We start from the raw sequence: 18,063 nt of genomic DNA, 5'->3' as shown, positions 1-18,063 counted from the left end.
GTTCTTCTAGGAGAGCAAGATGGTAGATGGTATAAGTATAAAGAACCTTTACTAATTATCTAAATCAAAGGTGGGGAACTTGTGGCCCTCCAGGTGTTGCTGACAACAATGCCCCCAAAGTTACTAATGATATGCATAATGAGATACGTACGTGCAAATCTAATTAATCACACAAACCCAGTGCCACATCAAATGCAGAAAATGCCACTAATCCAGCCATTAATTATTCCTTGCAAGTGATATCTTTCCTTCAATAAGCATACTGCACTCTTAATTAAAAGTACATGATATGATTGGTTAAGATGTCTGTTTGAATCTGCTACAACTCTGTGGCAGGAAATTTAATTGATGTGAACCTTGACAACTGCTCATAACCTCTGTATTTTATTTAATATTACCTTGCTCATTCCAGGACACCAGTGAAAACCCCGTTATAAATTCAGGTCACCACCCACTGATAAGCCACTTCGCTATAAGTAAACCCTCATATCCCCGGGGTGATCCGCTTTTGGGGACATATCCAGAAAGCTGCTCTGCATCTTCAAGATGCTCTAATACCACCGACTGCTGCTGGAGCTTGCTTCTCTAGCTTTAGCCATTATCCTTTCATTGCCCCTCTCATCCCCATTTCCCTGCCTACAATCTGTGTTTGTTATTATTATTTTTTAATCTAGTATGGGTACCTCACAGGAAGGCACAAATCAGTGTCTATCTAAATAAGAAGGTTTTCCCCATACTTTTAAGACTATGAGGGTTCTAGAGAATCTGAAGCATATATATGTGGCCTTGGTGTTGGCTTGGTGGCACTGTAGAATCCTTTAAACCTAACTGTGATTGTGTACCAACATGTTGCAATAAAATCCACTTATCATCTTTCCTGTATTCAACTGCATGCCAAGCCTCTTGTGTATTTCTACTTTTCGTATGGCATAGATATTGCTCATTTACAGCTCTTGCAAAAGCTGAATCTCAGCTATCTGCAAGTGATCCCTTCTTCCAAGTTAGTCTCCAACCCCCCTTCTCCTGCTGCCCAGTCATTAGTATCCAGCCACCACTCCTCAGTGTTCAGACAGTCCCTGACATCTAGTGACTGAGTTGACATCCGTTTTATCCTTAAGTCTTTTCTAGTCAACTGCTTTCATTGTAGCAAACTGACTGCAAAAAGCAAAAGATCATGTGTGTATATGACCTCCCAATCAAATTTTCACATTTGAATTAGTACCACTATGGCATCATGTATGCAAAAAACACAGATGTGTGTTCACTCTGCTCACTATCACTCTTTCCTTCCCCGAAGTAGGTGTGGGAGGGTAGGTGACAGTCTGGCATAACTATATTGTTAAGAACTATCTCTAAGAACATTGCTATGCCTTTCACTCAAAAGAGAGACTTATCTAGATATTACTGAGAAGTGCTTTTCTCAAAGGAAGAGCATTCTTGTTGTAGCTGTCTCCATTCATCACTCCTGTGCTGAAAGAATAGTGATTCCACATAGGATTCATAGGAACAAATTCTCTCAGAGAGAATATATGTACATATGGAGGCTCTCTAGTTTCTAATAGTTATGAAACGACTGGATATTATAAAGCATTCCCAAAATATGTAGAAGTGGAAGTGACATGAGCATTTCCAATGGATTCTTGCTCAGAATAATAAGCCTGTGGTCTGCATTAATCTTATAAAGTGGTACCCCTGGTTTTCTTCATGCAAAGCTTAACATATGTTAACTCTAGATTAATTTTAAACACAAACCTCCACTGTTAACACATTAGTCCCTAATACAGGGCTTCCCCAGAAGATTATGAATTCCATTACTCTCTGCATCTGTTCAACTATTACATGTGCTAAGTATCTCATTTGGTCCACACAGCCGCTAAAATGTTAATTACAGCACTCAAATGCGAGCGTATGCATTAGTAAATAACTGTGCTTGGAAGATGGTTTGTGTTTGTTATAATTGAATACTGTGGTTGCTGTCAAGAAGGGCAGGGAAGTTGCAGTATCAGACTCTAGATGTCAAAAACATTCAATAAATATTGCCAAATATCTTTTTCTTCCTTTTTGTTGTTAGGAACTTCTTGTGCCCTCAAGAGACTAAAATGTCATGCTTAGCTGCCCTTGGAAAACACACTGCAAAGAGTCCCCCACCCCAAGTAATGGATGACGCCTTTCTGTCAAACTTATATGTGATTCAAGTCCAAACAGCCTGGCATTTTGGGTAATGGATGCTATAATTAAAATGTGAGTCCTAAAGAACCTGTTGTTTTAGTGGGTGTTTTTAGTAATGGCTTTGTTCTACATGAAGATAAAAACTCCCTAACAAAGGAATTAATGTATTGCTTTAATAGGCTGCACCCTGAGTTAAGTTTTAAAATTTATGAGTTCTCTGCAGCATTGTTCTTTAAACAATGGTATTGTCAAATGCAACCAGTGAGAAGATTAAAGTTCTCCCAGCAGATTAAGTACAAATTATCTGTCCTCCTGTTTCAGCATCATTTGTTCATTTATCACATAACGTCTAGTATTTCTGGTCAGTGTCAATATGCTCTGCATCCTTGCAGTTAACAGATGTCTTCTCTTGTCGAATGAATTACTTTATGTTTCACGCACTGGTGGCCGCAGATGTGTCACTATAGCAACATCATTAATTTCAGATCTTACCGGAAACATGCACTCCAATCAAACCTAATTATACCACATTGCTTTCTTGTCCCACAATAAGGAAACTATAATGCAATTATTGGGATACTTCATTTTCTATTCTGCTGTGGCAAATGAGAGAGCCACTGTGATGGACGCTTCTTGTCAAAAAGCTTATTGATGAAGCACAAACCCAATTTACAATCATACAAAGGACTACCTTGCAATTATGTTAGTAATGTAATGCTCCTTAGACTCTACAAATAATACTTAATCATTTCAAGAGAAGCTAGAGCCACCGTGTTAAGATTTTTGCAAGCTATTTTCATTATTCTCTTTTCATTTTCAATACAGGGAACCCTACTTTTGGGATGGGGTTAAGTGGGACACCCCATCAAAATATCATTAACCTGGGTGGTCTTTTTTTAAAAAAAATCAAAATAATTTGTTTTAAGTTGAACATCCACATTTTAATGGTGAAACAGTACACATTATTGCACAAGCCAAGTATCTTTTAAACTACTGTGGAAATGCAAAAGTACATATTTGCAAAGGACTTAAAGTATGGCCACTCCAAAGGATGAGTGCCCCCCCTTTATTAATACCAGTTTAAATACAAAACAGAAATGACCAACAGCATGGGAGATCTTGTTTGAAATTCTGGGCAAGTCATTTTCATTTTCAGTCATTCCCTGTAAAATGGAACAGTAAATCTATCTCATAGGGCAAACAAATAATTATTGTGAGCATTCCTAGTATAAAAATTGTATCTCTTTTTTCCACATATTGCCCTTCTGTATCCAGAATTCTGTATCTGTATTCTGTATCTTGAAGCTACGAACATGAGTCTGACCAAACTGCGGGAAGCAGTGGAAGACAGGAGTGCCTGGCGTGCTCTGGTCCATGGGGTCACGAAGAGTCGGACACGACTAAACGACTAAACAACAACAACAACATCCACAGAGAGGCAAGGGATGGTTGTCTCTTTTATTGGACTTTGGCCATAAACATATAGTTAAAACATTAGCTTAAGTTAAAGTAACAGGTGTTATATCACGGTTACCGATCTTACAACATTTAGACTGGGGCACCCAAATCAGGAAATATATAAACAGCACTAATTCTATAAATAACATTCATTCATAGAATACAGTTAAAAGTTGTACCTGTTTTATCAGTCAGTAGATACACCAGACGACCTAGTTCTTCAGGTATGGTGCTCGTTCGGACAACTGTTCCAGGTATATTGTCATCTTTCATAATCATCCATCCATAGGCTGCTTTGCCCATGTCTAGGTTCACACGTAAACTGAAAAATACACATATGTCCCTCTTGTGTTTAACAACTTCACCCTTTATGACAGTAAACAAAATGTTAAACCAATAGCTGAATTTATCTAAATAAGCAATTGATGGTCCTTTGAGCTGGAGCTTTATATCAAGAGGCAAGACTGTTCAAATTGTATTTAAAATAGTTTGAAGCGCTAGTTACGCATTAATCACTCAATTAACTATGGGTGCAACCCAGGAAAAGTTACTTCCTGACTCTCACAGAAATCAGGATTTAGGCACATCTAATCTTTCCTTTTATCAGTAATTATTCAACTTAGTGTTTGCACTTGACATTTCAATCTTAGACCACTACACTGATATATTTTCTTGTTGAGCTGTAGTGTAGTAAGGTCCTGGTTCGTAAAGGCATTGTGGCAGATGAAAATCCTGAGCATTTTATATATATATACACACACACAGAGAGAGAGAAATCACAATAAACACATTTTCAGGTTTTAGCATGTTTGCAAACACAATCACAATGCTGCAAGTGCGCACTTCACCAAAACAATTAGCCTCTTGTCACTCTGGCCACACAACATCCCTCCTTAAAAACCTATGTTGGCTTTGTGTGCACATATGGATCCACCACAAACTCCTTACCCTTCAATGTCTTCCATTGCCTTGTGCTTACCACTCTCTCTTATATCCTCTCATGTCCCTTCTTGTGGTTTCATTCATCCAGTCCTACAAACTTCAGCCTGCTAAAGGTTTCCTGCTCCCTGAAACAACTCCACCTTTTCTTGCCTGGTATCGTCTCTTAAAACACTTGCATGCAACCACCTTACTTCCTTCAAATATTACCTAAAAACCTCTGTTTTCTATGATGCTTTTGTCACAAACCCTTATCTACTGTAACTATACCTAAGTTTGTATAATTGGAAACCATATATTCTTCCCTTCTAATTCCTGCATTTGTATTCACACCTCATGCTGTTCTTTCCTTTGCACTGAATTTTACATTGATGCTTTAGATCTGCAAAACACCGTGCACGCTGATGGCATTATATTAAATAGCCTTTTCTTCGCACGATACTGTAGCAAATGCAAGTTATTAACAAGTATCTTCTTAAAGCAATCCTCTCCTTTGAACCTAGTATTTATTAAATTAAATAGAAGCAGAACATATATATTAAAATGTTACAGTGTTGTGCCCCTATCTGGACAGGTATAGCTTAATTACTGTTATCTATTCTCTGGTAACTCCTAGGTTAGATTACCGTACCCCAACTTGTTATAGGTGGGGCTGTCTCTGAAGACAGTTCAGAAACTTTAGTTAGTGCAGAATTCAGCACCCAGGTTCCTCAGTGGGATAAGATGGTTTGAGCAAATAACACCAATTCTGGCCTGACTGCACTGGCTGCCAATTAATTTCCGAGCCCAATTCACAGTGTTGGCTTAGACTTATAAAGCCTTAAATAGCTCAGGACCACAATACCTGACTCAGACCCTGCAATCATTATTTGAGGCCCTTGTTCGTGTGCCAGCTCCACAAGAGTTCTGGAGGGTGGCAACATGAGAACGGGCCTTTTCTGTGGTGGCTCCCCACTTGTGGAATGCTCTCCCCAGGGATGAAAAGGGTAGGAAGAGTGACTGAGGGAAGGCTTTAAAAACCCAAAGCACTTTCTGTCAAGTTCTGCCTACTGACATGAATGACAAGTAGTAGCAGAATAGCAATGAATGTTCATTGCTGAAAAGATGAGAATGATTGGAAGCTAACATGCCAGATGCATATACTGTACAGAAAAAGGGCAACTTTATAACAAACACCCTTTGAGATATATCTAAAACTGAATGCATATTTTCGTCTCTCACCAATCTTCCCTACAGTAAGCCTTAGATAAAATGAGAGAAGCTTTTATAGATATCCAACACTCATGCCCATTAGGGACCCTTCGTGGTCTATAAAAATATTTTTTCCTCTTTGTGCTAGCATTATCATGGCATCAAGCTGTGTTAATGTTCACTGCTTGCTTTGAAAACAAACAAACAAAAAACAGAGTGAATGTGTGTTTACACACTGGAAACTTTGAGTACACAGCTTTTAAAGACCAACATAAATAAGAGTCCACTAATTGGTGACCCATTCCTGAGTGGGCAATCTTGATGGCATTTTCCTTAAAAGAACAGAGGAGCACCTCATTCTAAAGAACCAACATAAATATAAAACAGATCCTTTAAAAATATAGATCAGGGAGTGGGTGGAAGCGTTATGTAATTTGTCCCTAATGATAGTTCTGGAATAGCTAATAATTGAAATTGGGTCAATTAGGCACACTATATATATATATATATATATATATATATATATATATATATATGGGCAGGTTTGGAATTCTTGGTTCTGTATTGGCACTGCTTAGATGTAGAATGAAGCCAGTTTTCTGATATCAGAAACAAGTTGCAGGATTGTGTGTACTCTAACCATTTGCATTGAAATCCCCCACCACTTGTCTCTATGCAATGGCATTCCACAGAGCACATACAATTGAAGAGAACATGTTACCTGCATGGGGGAAACAGCATTTCCCCAGCCACAAAATATCACACTCTAAGCACTGGGCAAATATCACTGTAAAAGCGCAACATTGAGAAAGAGTGTCAGGATTCCGCGCAACAACCAACAACTGTGCAATTACTGTGCTAAAAAAGTCATTTGGAAAGGCCCTAAGATAATGTTCTGTTATTCTGTTAGTCACTACCTTGCCAGCTTTGCAGAGTGCTGATCTCCTGATGGGCTAATAGTATCCTTTCACCCAATGATTTACTTAGAATAGTTTTGTAGTGTCATGCACAATAACTTCCAGCTGCCTTTAGCCCAAATAAAATTCCTTAGGAGAGCTGCGATAGAAATATTTGACCTGTACTAGCAAAAGTACTAAAAGGGAAGCAAATAAAACTATTTCTTTCCAACTTTGTTTGCTTTATTTCATTCTGCTTACTGATGCCCAAAACTTGATGTACGGTGCATGAAACACTCATAGATGCTTGATTACATACCAGCAATTGCCAACTTCACATGATTATTATGATCATGTGGTTAAGCATCACAACAGCATTGTAATAACTATTACGGGTAAATCTTTGGGAAGTCTTAAATATCCCCCAAAAGCAGCATTTTCTAGATTCTAATGGAGACAAAGCCTTGTAACAACACATTTTCATGATGTAGAAACTGGCAACTCAAAAGTAATGCCAATACTATGTTACCTAGTAAGATGTAATCTAAAGGAAACTGTGCAACATAATTACAGTGTGAAAAGTGTGGTCAGAGCATTGTCAACTGAGTTAAAATGAAAACTGTCAATGAAAACCCATCATTTCAAATGCATAATGCCAGGCTCAGGTAGAGGAGGGAGGATACCCATGGTCTGGCAGTCTGTTCTTGATCTGTGAATCGTGTTACAGGTAGGTAGCCGTGTTGGTCTGGCGTAGTCAAAACAAAATAAAAAAATTCCTTCCAGTAGCACCTTAGAGACCAACTAAGTTTGTCACTGGTATGAGCTTTCGTGTGCATGCACAAAAGCTCATACCAGTGACAAACTTAGTTGGTCTCTAAGGTGCTACTGGAAGGAATTTTTTCACTGTGAATCGTAGTTCTTCTACATCCCTGAAGTGCCAAATCAAGAATTTCAAATACTGCTCATGTATATGGGCTCCATTTTTGAATCTGTGATAACAGAATATGTGATTTAACTTTAGAGAGGCACTTGATAGCTTAACAAACACAAACTTGTTTCCTTTATCTGGATACTCCTAAAGCTTATAACATGTTTTTTTAAGGGACAGGAAGACAGACCAAGAATTGACTTATTAAAATGACGAGCATAGAGCTTCCTACATCTCTAGACACACAAAATTACAGGCACAAATATACACAGATTTATTTGTAATGATTAACAAAAGGTAGCAAAAAGTAGCAAGCCAATTTACTAAGACAAGTTTTACTAAGACAAAAATAAAGCTCTAGCCATCATTATGGTACCAGACCTTATTTCATATCATGCCTTACTTTCCAGAAATAGGTCCAGTGTGAATTATTTTTACAAATGAAATTCCTATTCCAGAACAGTAGTTATTGAAGAAAACATATGTTTTGGTTTCTTTTTTTAAAAAAAGCCCTAAAAACTAACCAAGCCATGCTTGTTCCTGTGAATCAGCAGTTTCCTACTAAGATCTACTCAGAGTAGACCCAATGAAATTAATAAACCTATGGTCCTTAATTTCAGTGAGTATATTCTGAGTAGGAATAACTAGATCCAAAGTTACACATCTGAAGAGTAACTACTGCCTTTAGTCATCCAGTTTGCAGCACTGCTGCTCCTCCCATCTTCACCAGTCACACCAGAAAAAGTCTTGGAACTTTAAAAGTAATGAACTTCTAAAACGAGATCTGGTGGAAGTTAAAGCTTTGTGTAAATCACAACTACTACTTTGTTGCTCCTGATCTTTAATCCCACTTGTATGAAGCCTAGTTATTAAGCAGTTTAAGGGAAAGATACACGCTGAAAGACACACTATTTCAAAGGCATTTTCTTTATAAGTTCCAGTGCTAAACCATGGCACTGAAAACAGGTATTGGGTAATAATCCATTATGCTCATTCACCCAAATTAGACCCTCTTTAGATTACTTTTGTATGCATTCAGTTATTTGTGCCCTTCAGGGTACATTTAACTCTTGGACCATTTTTTTCATCAGATAGTGGAAGAGTAAGAAAATGGAGTTGGCGGCAGCGAGGAAAATCTGGCTAAAGAATTGACCCAAGGAAGCCAAGGAGACTGCTAACACGTTTGTCAAACAGCTACAGAGGTAGAAGAATTCTAATCAGATTGTGGTCCATGCATGTCTTAAACCCGTTTTATTCTGGGTTTCTGCAACTCCTGTGGACAGAGGAAAATGACTCATCACTTAGATCAGTGTTTCCCAACCTTGTGCGTCCAGCTGTTTTCGGACTACAATTCCCATCATTCCTGACCACTGGTCTTGCTAGCTAGGGATGATGGGAGTTGTAGTCCCAAAACATCTGGAGGCACAAGGTTGGGAAACACTGACTTAGATCACTGTCCAGTTTGGCTATCTGCAGCTTTGTTATATACAGCGAGAATCTGTGTTGATTTTTTTTAATGTGTTGGTCACTCTTGTCACACCAGGTCTACAATTACGAGCTAAAAGGCAAAATATCAACCATTAGCATGTTACCCTTCAGTAGTCCAGAGTGATTTTTTTTCTACTGAGGAATATTCCATCAAGGTAAAATGTTTTAAATGAAAGCTGGTTTTGCAAATTACAAGATCACAGTAATGTCTGTTCATTCCTTTGTTTTGCATAACTAAATAGTTAATAAATTGAACTATTCAGAAGACAAGTTATTTGCTTGTGATCTCCAGCATAACCTAAAACATATCTATCTTTAAAATATAGAGGGTGCCAATAACCTAACACTAAAGATATCTAAATAGCAGTGTAAAAAAGTTTCCATGCACAATGCTTTAATTAGAAGAATAGGATAAATTATGAATGCCTGAATAAAATCAAGCAAGCCTTTAAAATACACAATGTATTTTCTGATATACAAATATTACACCCTTTTAAAAGCATTAATGCAAGTAATATGGTTATTACATGGAATATTTCAGCTAGATTTAACATTATACAAACAAGCACAACAGTGTGGTTTTTTGGTACAGTGATTTCTTCAGTATCAACAGATTTGCTGGTACCTTCTATTTCCTGATAAGATCAATTTCTTTCACAATGAGAACTGAAGGTACAGTGTTTTTTGTCGTTTTTTAAAGCCACATTTAGTGAAATTAGACATCTGTGTTTCTCTCTTGTTCTTATACGTACCTGATAGGGATTATGTAGGAAAAAAGAAGAAGAAATCGAAAAAGGTTGCGGTACCATGGTCCCACAAATCCTTGCAAGGTTACCATAACAATGGAAAGTGCAACTAAAGCCAAGAACAGTGCTTTGGTCAGTTGATTCAGTTCAAGATCCAGCAGGCCAACCTAAAGGAAGCAACATAAATTCAGAAACCTATTAGGCTGTACAAATACTTCTACAATGCCATACTTATATACAGTATTAAAATAATTAAATAGAAAAAACAGTTACTCATTTTGCAATCTGAGATTTCTGAGGCACTCTCGATGTGAGTGACTGTGAAGGTGAGAAAAGTTGGTTTCAGAACAATTACTCAGTCAACACTATTTTCAACCTTTGAAGCCTATCCCAGGCTGATCACTTCTGAGGGTACTTCACAAAAGTTTCCCTAAGAGTGGCATAGATGTTACACTCCCCACGGTAAATTCTATGTAACCATAGCCCTCTTTGGGCATTGTTTGCTCCTGAATATATCATCGAAGGTGCAAGGATTGGGACCATGCTGGATGCCCCCTGTCCGCAATGTCACATGCACTTCTTCCAACGTCTGTGTGCACAGCACAAACATCTGTAAGGATGGGCCATTTGTGCATAATTGTATGCATGGAGGTTCCACCTACAAATAGAACTTGGACAGTTAGGATCCGAGATCCTGAGGAAACCTTGGCATGTAGAACCATATATGTGAAGGCACCTTCCCTGCAGATGTTCATGTTCTATGGAAGGATACTAGGGAAAGAACACATGAGATCTGGAACTGGTCAACTCATGAAGAAAACCAACTGCGTAAAGCTAGTGCTGTATGTACTACATGATATTAGGAAGATAACGTGCCAACTAATTCAAATTTTGTAGTAAGAAAGGCCAAATTGCCTTTATTTATTCAAATTATGCATACTTGCATGAGGTGCTCCTTACATAATTTAACACATAGCCTAGATTTTGCTGTTCTGGTTCTACTGGTACTAGGAGGGAAATTCAGACCCCTGAAGCATTGTTCTTGAATACTGGATATCTTATTCCATCTCCCTCAACGCTAATTCTTCAGGGATTTCAAACTTTGCTTGTACACTTTCAAACATTTTGGCTAACACAAAATAATGACATTTTGGAACTATTTTTAATGAAAATTGGCAAAAACAATACTGCAGACATTTTGCCAGGACACTGCTTCCAACTGCAGTATTCAGGTTATGTCTGGGAAATCTGGATGTATGGCAACCCTATGCTTATTCCTATTAGTATTTTAATATTTTTTAAATGAAAGATGAAAAAATAATAGGAAATTGAATTCTGTGTTTTAGTTGCCTTTTTTATTTTCACAATTACACAACTATGGTTTTAGCCTTCTGATAAAGCAGTTTCTACCCGCATATTTTGGGCATTGTTACATTGTTGTTTTAAAACTGTTTCATTAGATTGTTATGTTGTATAATTATATGGTTGCAAGCAACCAGCCCTGGGACCTTATAGTGAAGTACAGGTAAGAAATCTCTTAAACAAACATTTACTCAGGGCATGAGAATTAAGGTGAACCTAAACAGCATGAAAGGCTCTCAGTTTCTGGATTTAATTTGTAACTGGACAAGGCCCCCTCTTCTACGGAAGTTGTTCCTCTGAAAGCAATCTGAAATTTTCATAGGAGATATTTCCCCACTCACTGTCACACTGAAGCTCTCAGCCTTTGCTTCAGCTACCCCTATTAATCCCAAAGGCATGTATCCAAGTGTGACAGAAGTAAATCCAAAAGGCGAAAAAGTTGTTGTTTTTGATGTTGTTTTCAGATATGGCCAAGGCCATAGACCTCAACAGAAGTAAATGAGCATTAAATGAAGATGAAACTCCCCCCTACACACTGGAATTAATTTAAATCTTTGCTTTAAAAAGCATTTGAATTTAAAGCTTACTGAATTAGAAGATCAAAACTAAATAAAAAATACTACAGTATCCACAGTCTTTTACCATTTATATTTCAAATACCTCCATTTCAAAATCAAAGGCTCATATTGATACAAGGAGCCCTTCAGACCACTGTAATACTTTGATTGGCTCTTCTAGATGACACTATGGCGACAGCTGGCTAATTATCTCTGAGGGAAATATTCCTGATAAGAAAACTCTTTAGCTCCCGCCAGAGAGACAAATACGGTATAATACTTCAAGAGGAAAAACAATTTGTTTAAGAATTATATTTAAAATACTTTTGGAAAATTCCAACATTCTTGCTTAGACGTCTCTGGGCTGTTCCTTCCCTTGAGAACTAGGCAGCTGAAGACCACAGTGGCTGATTTATCAGCTGCATTTAAAAAGCAGCACAACGAGGACAAATATCTTGCAATTTCCGTTGCTTCAACTACTACATAGTTTATGCTTGAATTATTGAGAAAAATAGGTTTCTGGATTAAAATGAAGAAAAATTAAGCCAGGGAAGTAGAGCATGTTTCAAAGCCCAGATCTTTTTGCATTGACAAAGGCAGTCTAAGTTTCAGGCCTCGCTGAGGATCAGATGAAGTCATTATTCATTCAGTCAGGGAAAAAAGACTCAATTACCTCAACCTAAAGATGCTATCAATGAATGCAAAGTGCATATTTTACTCTATTCATCCAAATCCCATTAAAAAGTGAAAGGAATGATTTAATCTGGCCTTCTAGAGTTGGTCTTTTTTTGTAATAAAATAAAGAATCACTGTCTTGCAATATGCATAACCAGTACCTCACACTTTTCTTGCTGCATCATAGCACTGAAAGACTGTAAAAGCCAAGACAAAACCTGACAGAAATGAATACAAAGTTTCCTTTGAGAAATGGCATTTATGGCCCCAAACATTATACATAGCCCACTGGATACACATATGTAGATAACCAAAAGGATAAAAACTTTCCTAATTGATGAAGACAGATTTGGATGCTAGCTTGGGGTCTATTCAATAGGCTTAAACAACTTTTAAAACAAAGTGCAAAAAGTTTGAGAGGTAAACATTTTTTCAACTGCTCTAGCAAATTTGTCTTTTCGGCTAAAGTGATTGGCTATGCATGGTAACTTTTCTCCCATGGTCATATGTCTATCACGTTACCTTATCATTTTTATATACACAAAGAAAAACTGTGCTCTAATACATGTTAAAAGGCAAAAATAAATGTAAAATTTGTAAGCTGTTTATCTCCATGTCTTGCGTTGTCTTTCTAAAGAGAAGGAATTCATCTTTTTTATGGCTAAAAACCTGTTATCCTATTTAAAATGACCATAAACAACATAAAAGACTTCATTCGTAAATAGATTTAAATTTTATTCTGAGTATTCTTAACAGTTATTACAATTTTCAATACCTGTAGAACAACTTTCCTTATCAAAATATTTTGTTTTGTTTCAAACTGTGATGACAAAGTCGTATATGCCACTAGAAATTTTAATCTCCCAGGGAAAATTTGTACATAATGTTGAAGACAACCACAATAGTTTTGCAAAGGGGCTGTTCCGGGATAATGAACGCAATAATTGCCTGTATAATCTAAAATGCTACTAATGGCAACAATCACATATCCATTTAGCTTCTCTTTAATTTATGTAGCAAGTTTTAAATAGCTAATCGTTCTCAGCCAAATAATGGTTTATACCAACAATAAAGGGTAAGTATGGCATTGTCCTGCTTAAACAAGAAAATATCAGTTGTCTTATTTGTTTAATTTTCAAATCACTGAATGACTAATCTCTGAAATGTAGTGCTATTGTGATATGTCACTGAAAAACAGCACAAAATAAAATAATTACTTATTTTCATGCGCAATAAAGAGGAACATGCAAAGCATTTAAAATGAAAAAGAAAATTTTATTAATATTCCTAATAACTGTTTAAAAGTAAAATAAAAACTACCATAAGTCATTTTTTTAAATGGATAGCTTCACAAATGCAACTTTTGCAATGGAATACTTTTTGACAGGCAACCATTTTTAATTACAATATGATTCTCAAAACCGAGCACCACTACAGTGTCCCGAGTGCTTTGAGGAGAGAAGCTAGGCAGCCTTATTCACAAAGTACTTAAAAGGTCAGCAGGAGATCCAAAGAATGTTAGTGCCATTCCACCCTAATACATGAACTAAAGGAGTAATCCGCCTACTCTCATTTGAGATTCTGATTAATAACATGCAGCGACTCTCAACCATATTTGCATTGTAACATCCAAGGATAGTTTGATTATTAAAACTGAATTAAGCATAAATGATGCTTATGAATGCTTTACTTTTCAAAGTTAATACTCAACAGAAGCCAACGTACAATGCAGTTGACCAGACAAATGGTTAAACACTGGTTTTCTAGTTTCCATTTGATCTCATTTTCAATTTTAAATATTATAGATTATACAAGTCTGGTGTTCAATTAGAGAAAACCCATCTACAGAATAATAAGTTTTAATAATATTTGCATAGTGTATAGTATAGTCCAACAGAAAACATGTAAGTGATCTGCAAATATGTTTTACAATAACCTAATTGCATGAGAAATATTTCTCTTTTTTGACTGCCTAATTTAATTTGTGCATCTTCTAATTATTGCAATTTTGAAGTCTAAAACTTTGATTCCTGTCAGATCAACTGACAAAGTTTATTGATTAATCTGACAGCTCTCATATAAAACAAAGTCTTCTACTGATCGGGTAGTAAAATCTGCAAAAAACATTAAGATTATAACGCTAATTAACAAAATGAATGACAATTACTTCTTTGTGCATCTCTTCTATTTAACTCTTCTCACTTCATGCTTGGTTGATACAAAACAATATGTAAATTTACGCACAACACCTCATGTACAGTCCAAAAGCTCTGTCTGTCTTTTGATGAGTAAATTCAAAAGCAAAGGAAAAGACCTAAAATAAGAATTCCATTGGGGGGGGGATCTATTTGTCATTGTCTGTATTTTGCCCAAGGCTTCACAATTATTTAATCGCAAGGGAAAGCAATAACTGAGCATGGGAATGCTTCTCAAAGAAGTAAAAAGCTGTTGCAAGTCTACTACTATTTGTACAGGATAACAATTGACTGCTCGTGGAAAGTAAATTTTTAATAAATTTAATAAATAAACTTGATTTCAAGAAGCTAAAAATGCAGAAGAACCTGAATGTGAAAAACAACAACAACTCTGGCACTGAGAACTGAAATTTAAGTAAATTGTTCAAGTGATCATCTTCTAGGAAACATTTTTAAACATCTCTATTCAACAATTACAGTTCAGTTTAATTACCAAATGGACACTGCAGTAGTGTCTATCTTGTCTATCTTGAACTAAGTCTAAGTTGCATAGAACTAACGTTTAAATAATATGAGAGATTTGGTTTGTAAGGAAATGTTGCATTTATCTAGGTATAACTCTGAATAACAGCTTTTGGGGGAAGTACAAACACATGGTTTTAGTATGGCACCATTACTTTGGATGACATATATTAAAATACACTGAAGGCATGCAAAGATCTATTGGCAGCAGTTATGTGAAATATGTATCTTTACAATTCTGACTGTCAGATAGTTTCGCAAATAAATGTTTTGAAATACTTTGCAAGAGTAACAAAATGTCAAGATCCAACTTCACAGCAGCAGCTGCTATTTCTTAAATTTCTTGCAAATTATTTCATTTTCCGTATTAAAATTTAAAATCTTATCACGTCATAAAACCGTAGTGCCATTTATAAGTAATGTTGTTAGTATGATACAAACAGGCATAGCCCAATTCAGACAGCAGAGGGCACTCAAGAACGATGTTAACTAGTTTAAACTGCAAAGTCTCTCATAAAGCAAGCAACTTTTCCTTTCATTTGGTTTCTTCACAACCACAGCCCAAGGGAAATATCACTATCTGAAATGTTTTACAGTACACTTTGTTATTCAAGAGAACTCTGTTGTCAAACTGTAATATATTGCTATGTATACATGTAGAGACAAGACAGATTTGTGGATATGGTTTTGACATGCACAATACCTTCTTTTTCTGTGTGTAATATATCTTCTCTTGCCATTTGCCCTTCACAGTCTCAAATACTTCCCCATGTGTTCACATATATGCACATTCACACAGATGCACACTCAAAAAATATTGACTCCTCACATAACTACTGCCTACTGCTCTCAGCTCCATATCTGCATCAGCACACAGCCTGACTGTTCCTATACTTTGCATATATACTTTTTAAAAAGCGAGCAATTGAAATGTTCCTTAACATTCCATAACATGTTGAGCCAACATGTCATTTAAGCAGCTGATGCCAGAATTCCCACAGATAACAGCAGTAGGTGTTCCAAAATTAGTTTCCTTCTTGTGTTGAGTTTATCTTATTTTTTTGGTGGGGAAATGGCAGAACTATTCCAGCCAACCAACTTCCTTGAGCTTTTTCTGTTATCTCATTTGGAAACTGCCCTTACACACAAGTGGGGCTTAACTTTCAAGAACAGCTGTAAGTTATTTTTCTGAAGTACAACACTGCAAATCTAACTTCAATAGAACTTTGCAAAGCAAAACATTGTAGGTAGGTTTAGGAGTGCGAAGAATGTAGATCAGTATCTATTAGTAGTTTAGCAAAATTCTAAACAAAAAGGCTCCCTGCCCCTCACCACAATCCAGCTGGCGAGATGATGTGTAAAGGGGGGAAACCAAGAGTATATTTTTGTGCGGCAGGACTATGTGCTCAGTTCCGGTATTGAAAACAAATTCCTGGGCTAAGCATGTGCTCAGAGGCACCCATTCCTTAATTCTAGGAGTATGTTGTCACCCATCTCCACTCCAGCTACTATTTTGCACCTGACTGGTTGGTGGATCTCAGGGTTCTAGTAAAACAACATCCTGCAAGGCTGACGTCTGTATGCCCAGAGTCTAGAAAGCAAGTATTCTGCAATATATTTCAATGGAACAAAAGATAATTAGGTATTCACTAATACAGCACCACAAGTAAGTTTCACAAATCTAAATAAAGACTATCCCATACTAGTCTGGCCTAGAAAGAAGAGGAGAAGGAGGAGGAGTAGTAGTTTGGATTTAATATCCTGCTTTATCACTACCCTAAGGAGTCTCACAGCAGCCAACAATCTCCTTTCCCTTCCTCCCCAGAACCAGGGCTAGAGCAATGCAGATAGGGGATCTCTTGGTTCTCAACAGTTTATCTTGAAATATATGAGACAAATTCCTTCCAGCAGCACCTTAGAGACCAACTAAGTTTGTCATAGGTATGAGCTTTCGTGTGCATGCACACTTCTTCAGATACACTGAAACAGAAGTCACCAGATGCTTATATATAGTGAGCGGGTGGGGAGGCTGGAAGGGATTTTTTTATTTTGTTTTGACTATGTCAGACCAACACGGCTACCTACCTGTATATGACGCAAAGTAATGGACTGCTCTTTGGGGCATATTTGATGGAGCCAGGAATAACCTGTTTTTGTTCCAGACACCAAGATCCCCAGAATGTTTAGCCACTACCCCAACGGTGTCCTTGCGTACATGTTTTCTTTTCCTACCATATAAGTGACATGGCTGTAATTTGTTCTTATGGAAAGCCACTGCTATCAAGAAAGGGCTGATCGTGTCTCTCCTGAAGTCAGGGAAGTGAGTTGGACGGGGTGGGGGATGTTTACAAGCAGAGTCCACACTGCTTCCTGGGTATCTAGATACTATGCTTATTTTGAGGGAACCAAATCTAGCACAGCCCCACACCTTAGTCTAGCTGAGACCACATCCTCAATGACAAAAGGCATGGAGAAAGATTTAAGCACTCGGTTTTTAAAAAATGGCAGTGAACATATGTAAAAAAAATTACATATGTAGAAATTGATCAGTCAGTTGTAATATACTAATATAGGCTGGTTACACTTTAGGGAAACATTGAATATTGAGAAGTATTGAGAGTAGAGTAAGGACGAAGAATGTAATAAGAATGGGAAAGACAAATAAGAAATGTGAAACAGAATAAAGTCACTGGAGCTGAACAGGAACATGTAACTCTACATCAGTATATACCATCTACAGGTTCAGGGGCATCTTACAAAATTATATACTTCATAAACTGGGGGTGAGAAAGAACTGTCTCTTATGCTGATAAATGCATTCTATTCCTGAGGCTGAAATCCTAGGCAGACTTACTTAGGAGTCAGCTCCATTGAACAACGGAACTTCCTTCTGAGCATATATGTGTAAGAGTGCTTGTAAATTTCAATTTGGCCTCC

General features: G+C 37.0%; 1 protein-coding gene across 5 annotated transcripts in view; it reads right to left on the bottom strand.

Moving 5' to 3' along the window:
- The window catches only part of ATP9B (ATPase phospholipid transporting 9B (putative)), a 123,163-nt gene that overhangs the window by 35,154 nt on the left and 69,946 nt on the right, over nucleotides 1–18,063 (bottom strand). For all 5 annotated transcript variants that reach the window (XM_035126215.2, XM_060277934.1, XM_060277931.1 and 2 more), the window contains 2 exons: nucleotides 9,822–9,982; nucleotides 3,807–3,949 (listed from right to left, as the gene is read on the bottom strand). In XM_035126215.2, the coding sequence (XP_034982106.2) occupies nucleotides 3,807–3,949; nucleotides 9,822–9,982 (304 nt within the window). The remainder of the gene's footprint in view (nucleotides 1–3,806; nucleotides 3,950–9,821; nucleotides 9,983–18,063) is intronic.

Source organism: Zootoca vivipara, chromosome 8 (assembly GCF_963506605.1).
Source record: "Zootoca vivipara chromosome 8, rZooViv1.1, whole genome shotgun sequence".
Lineage (NCBI taxonomy): Eukaryota > Metazoa > Chordata > Lepidosauria > Squamata > Lacertidae > Zootoca > Zootoca vivipara.
Note: the sequence above shows the minus strand (reverse complement) of the source record. Positions and strands in the feature narration are given on the sequence as shown.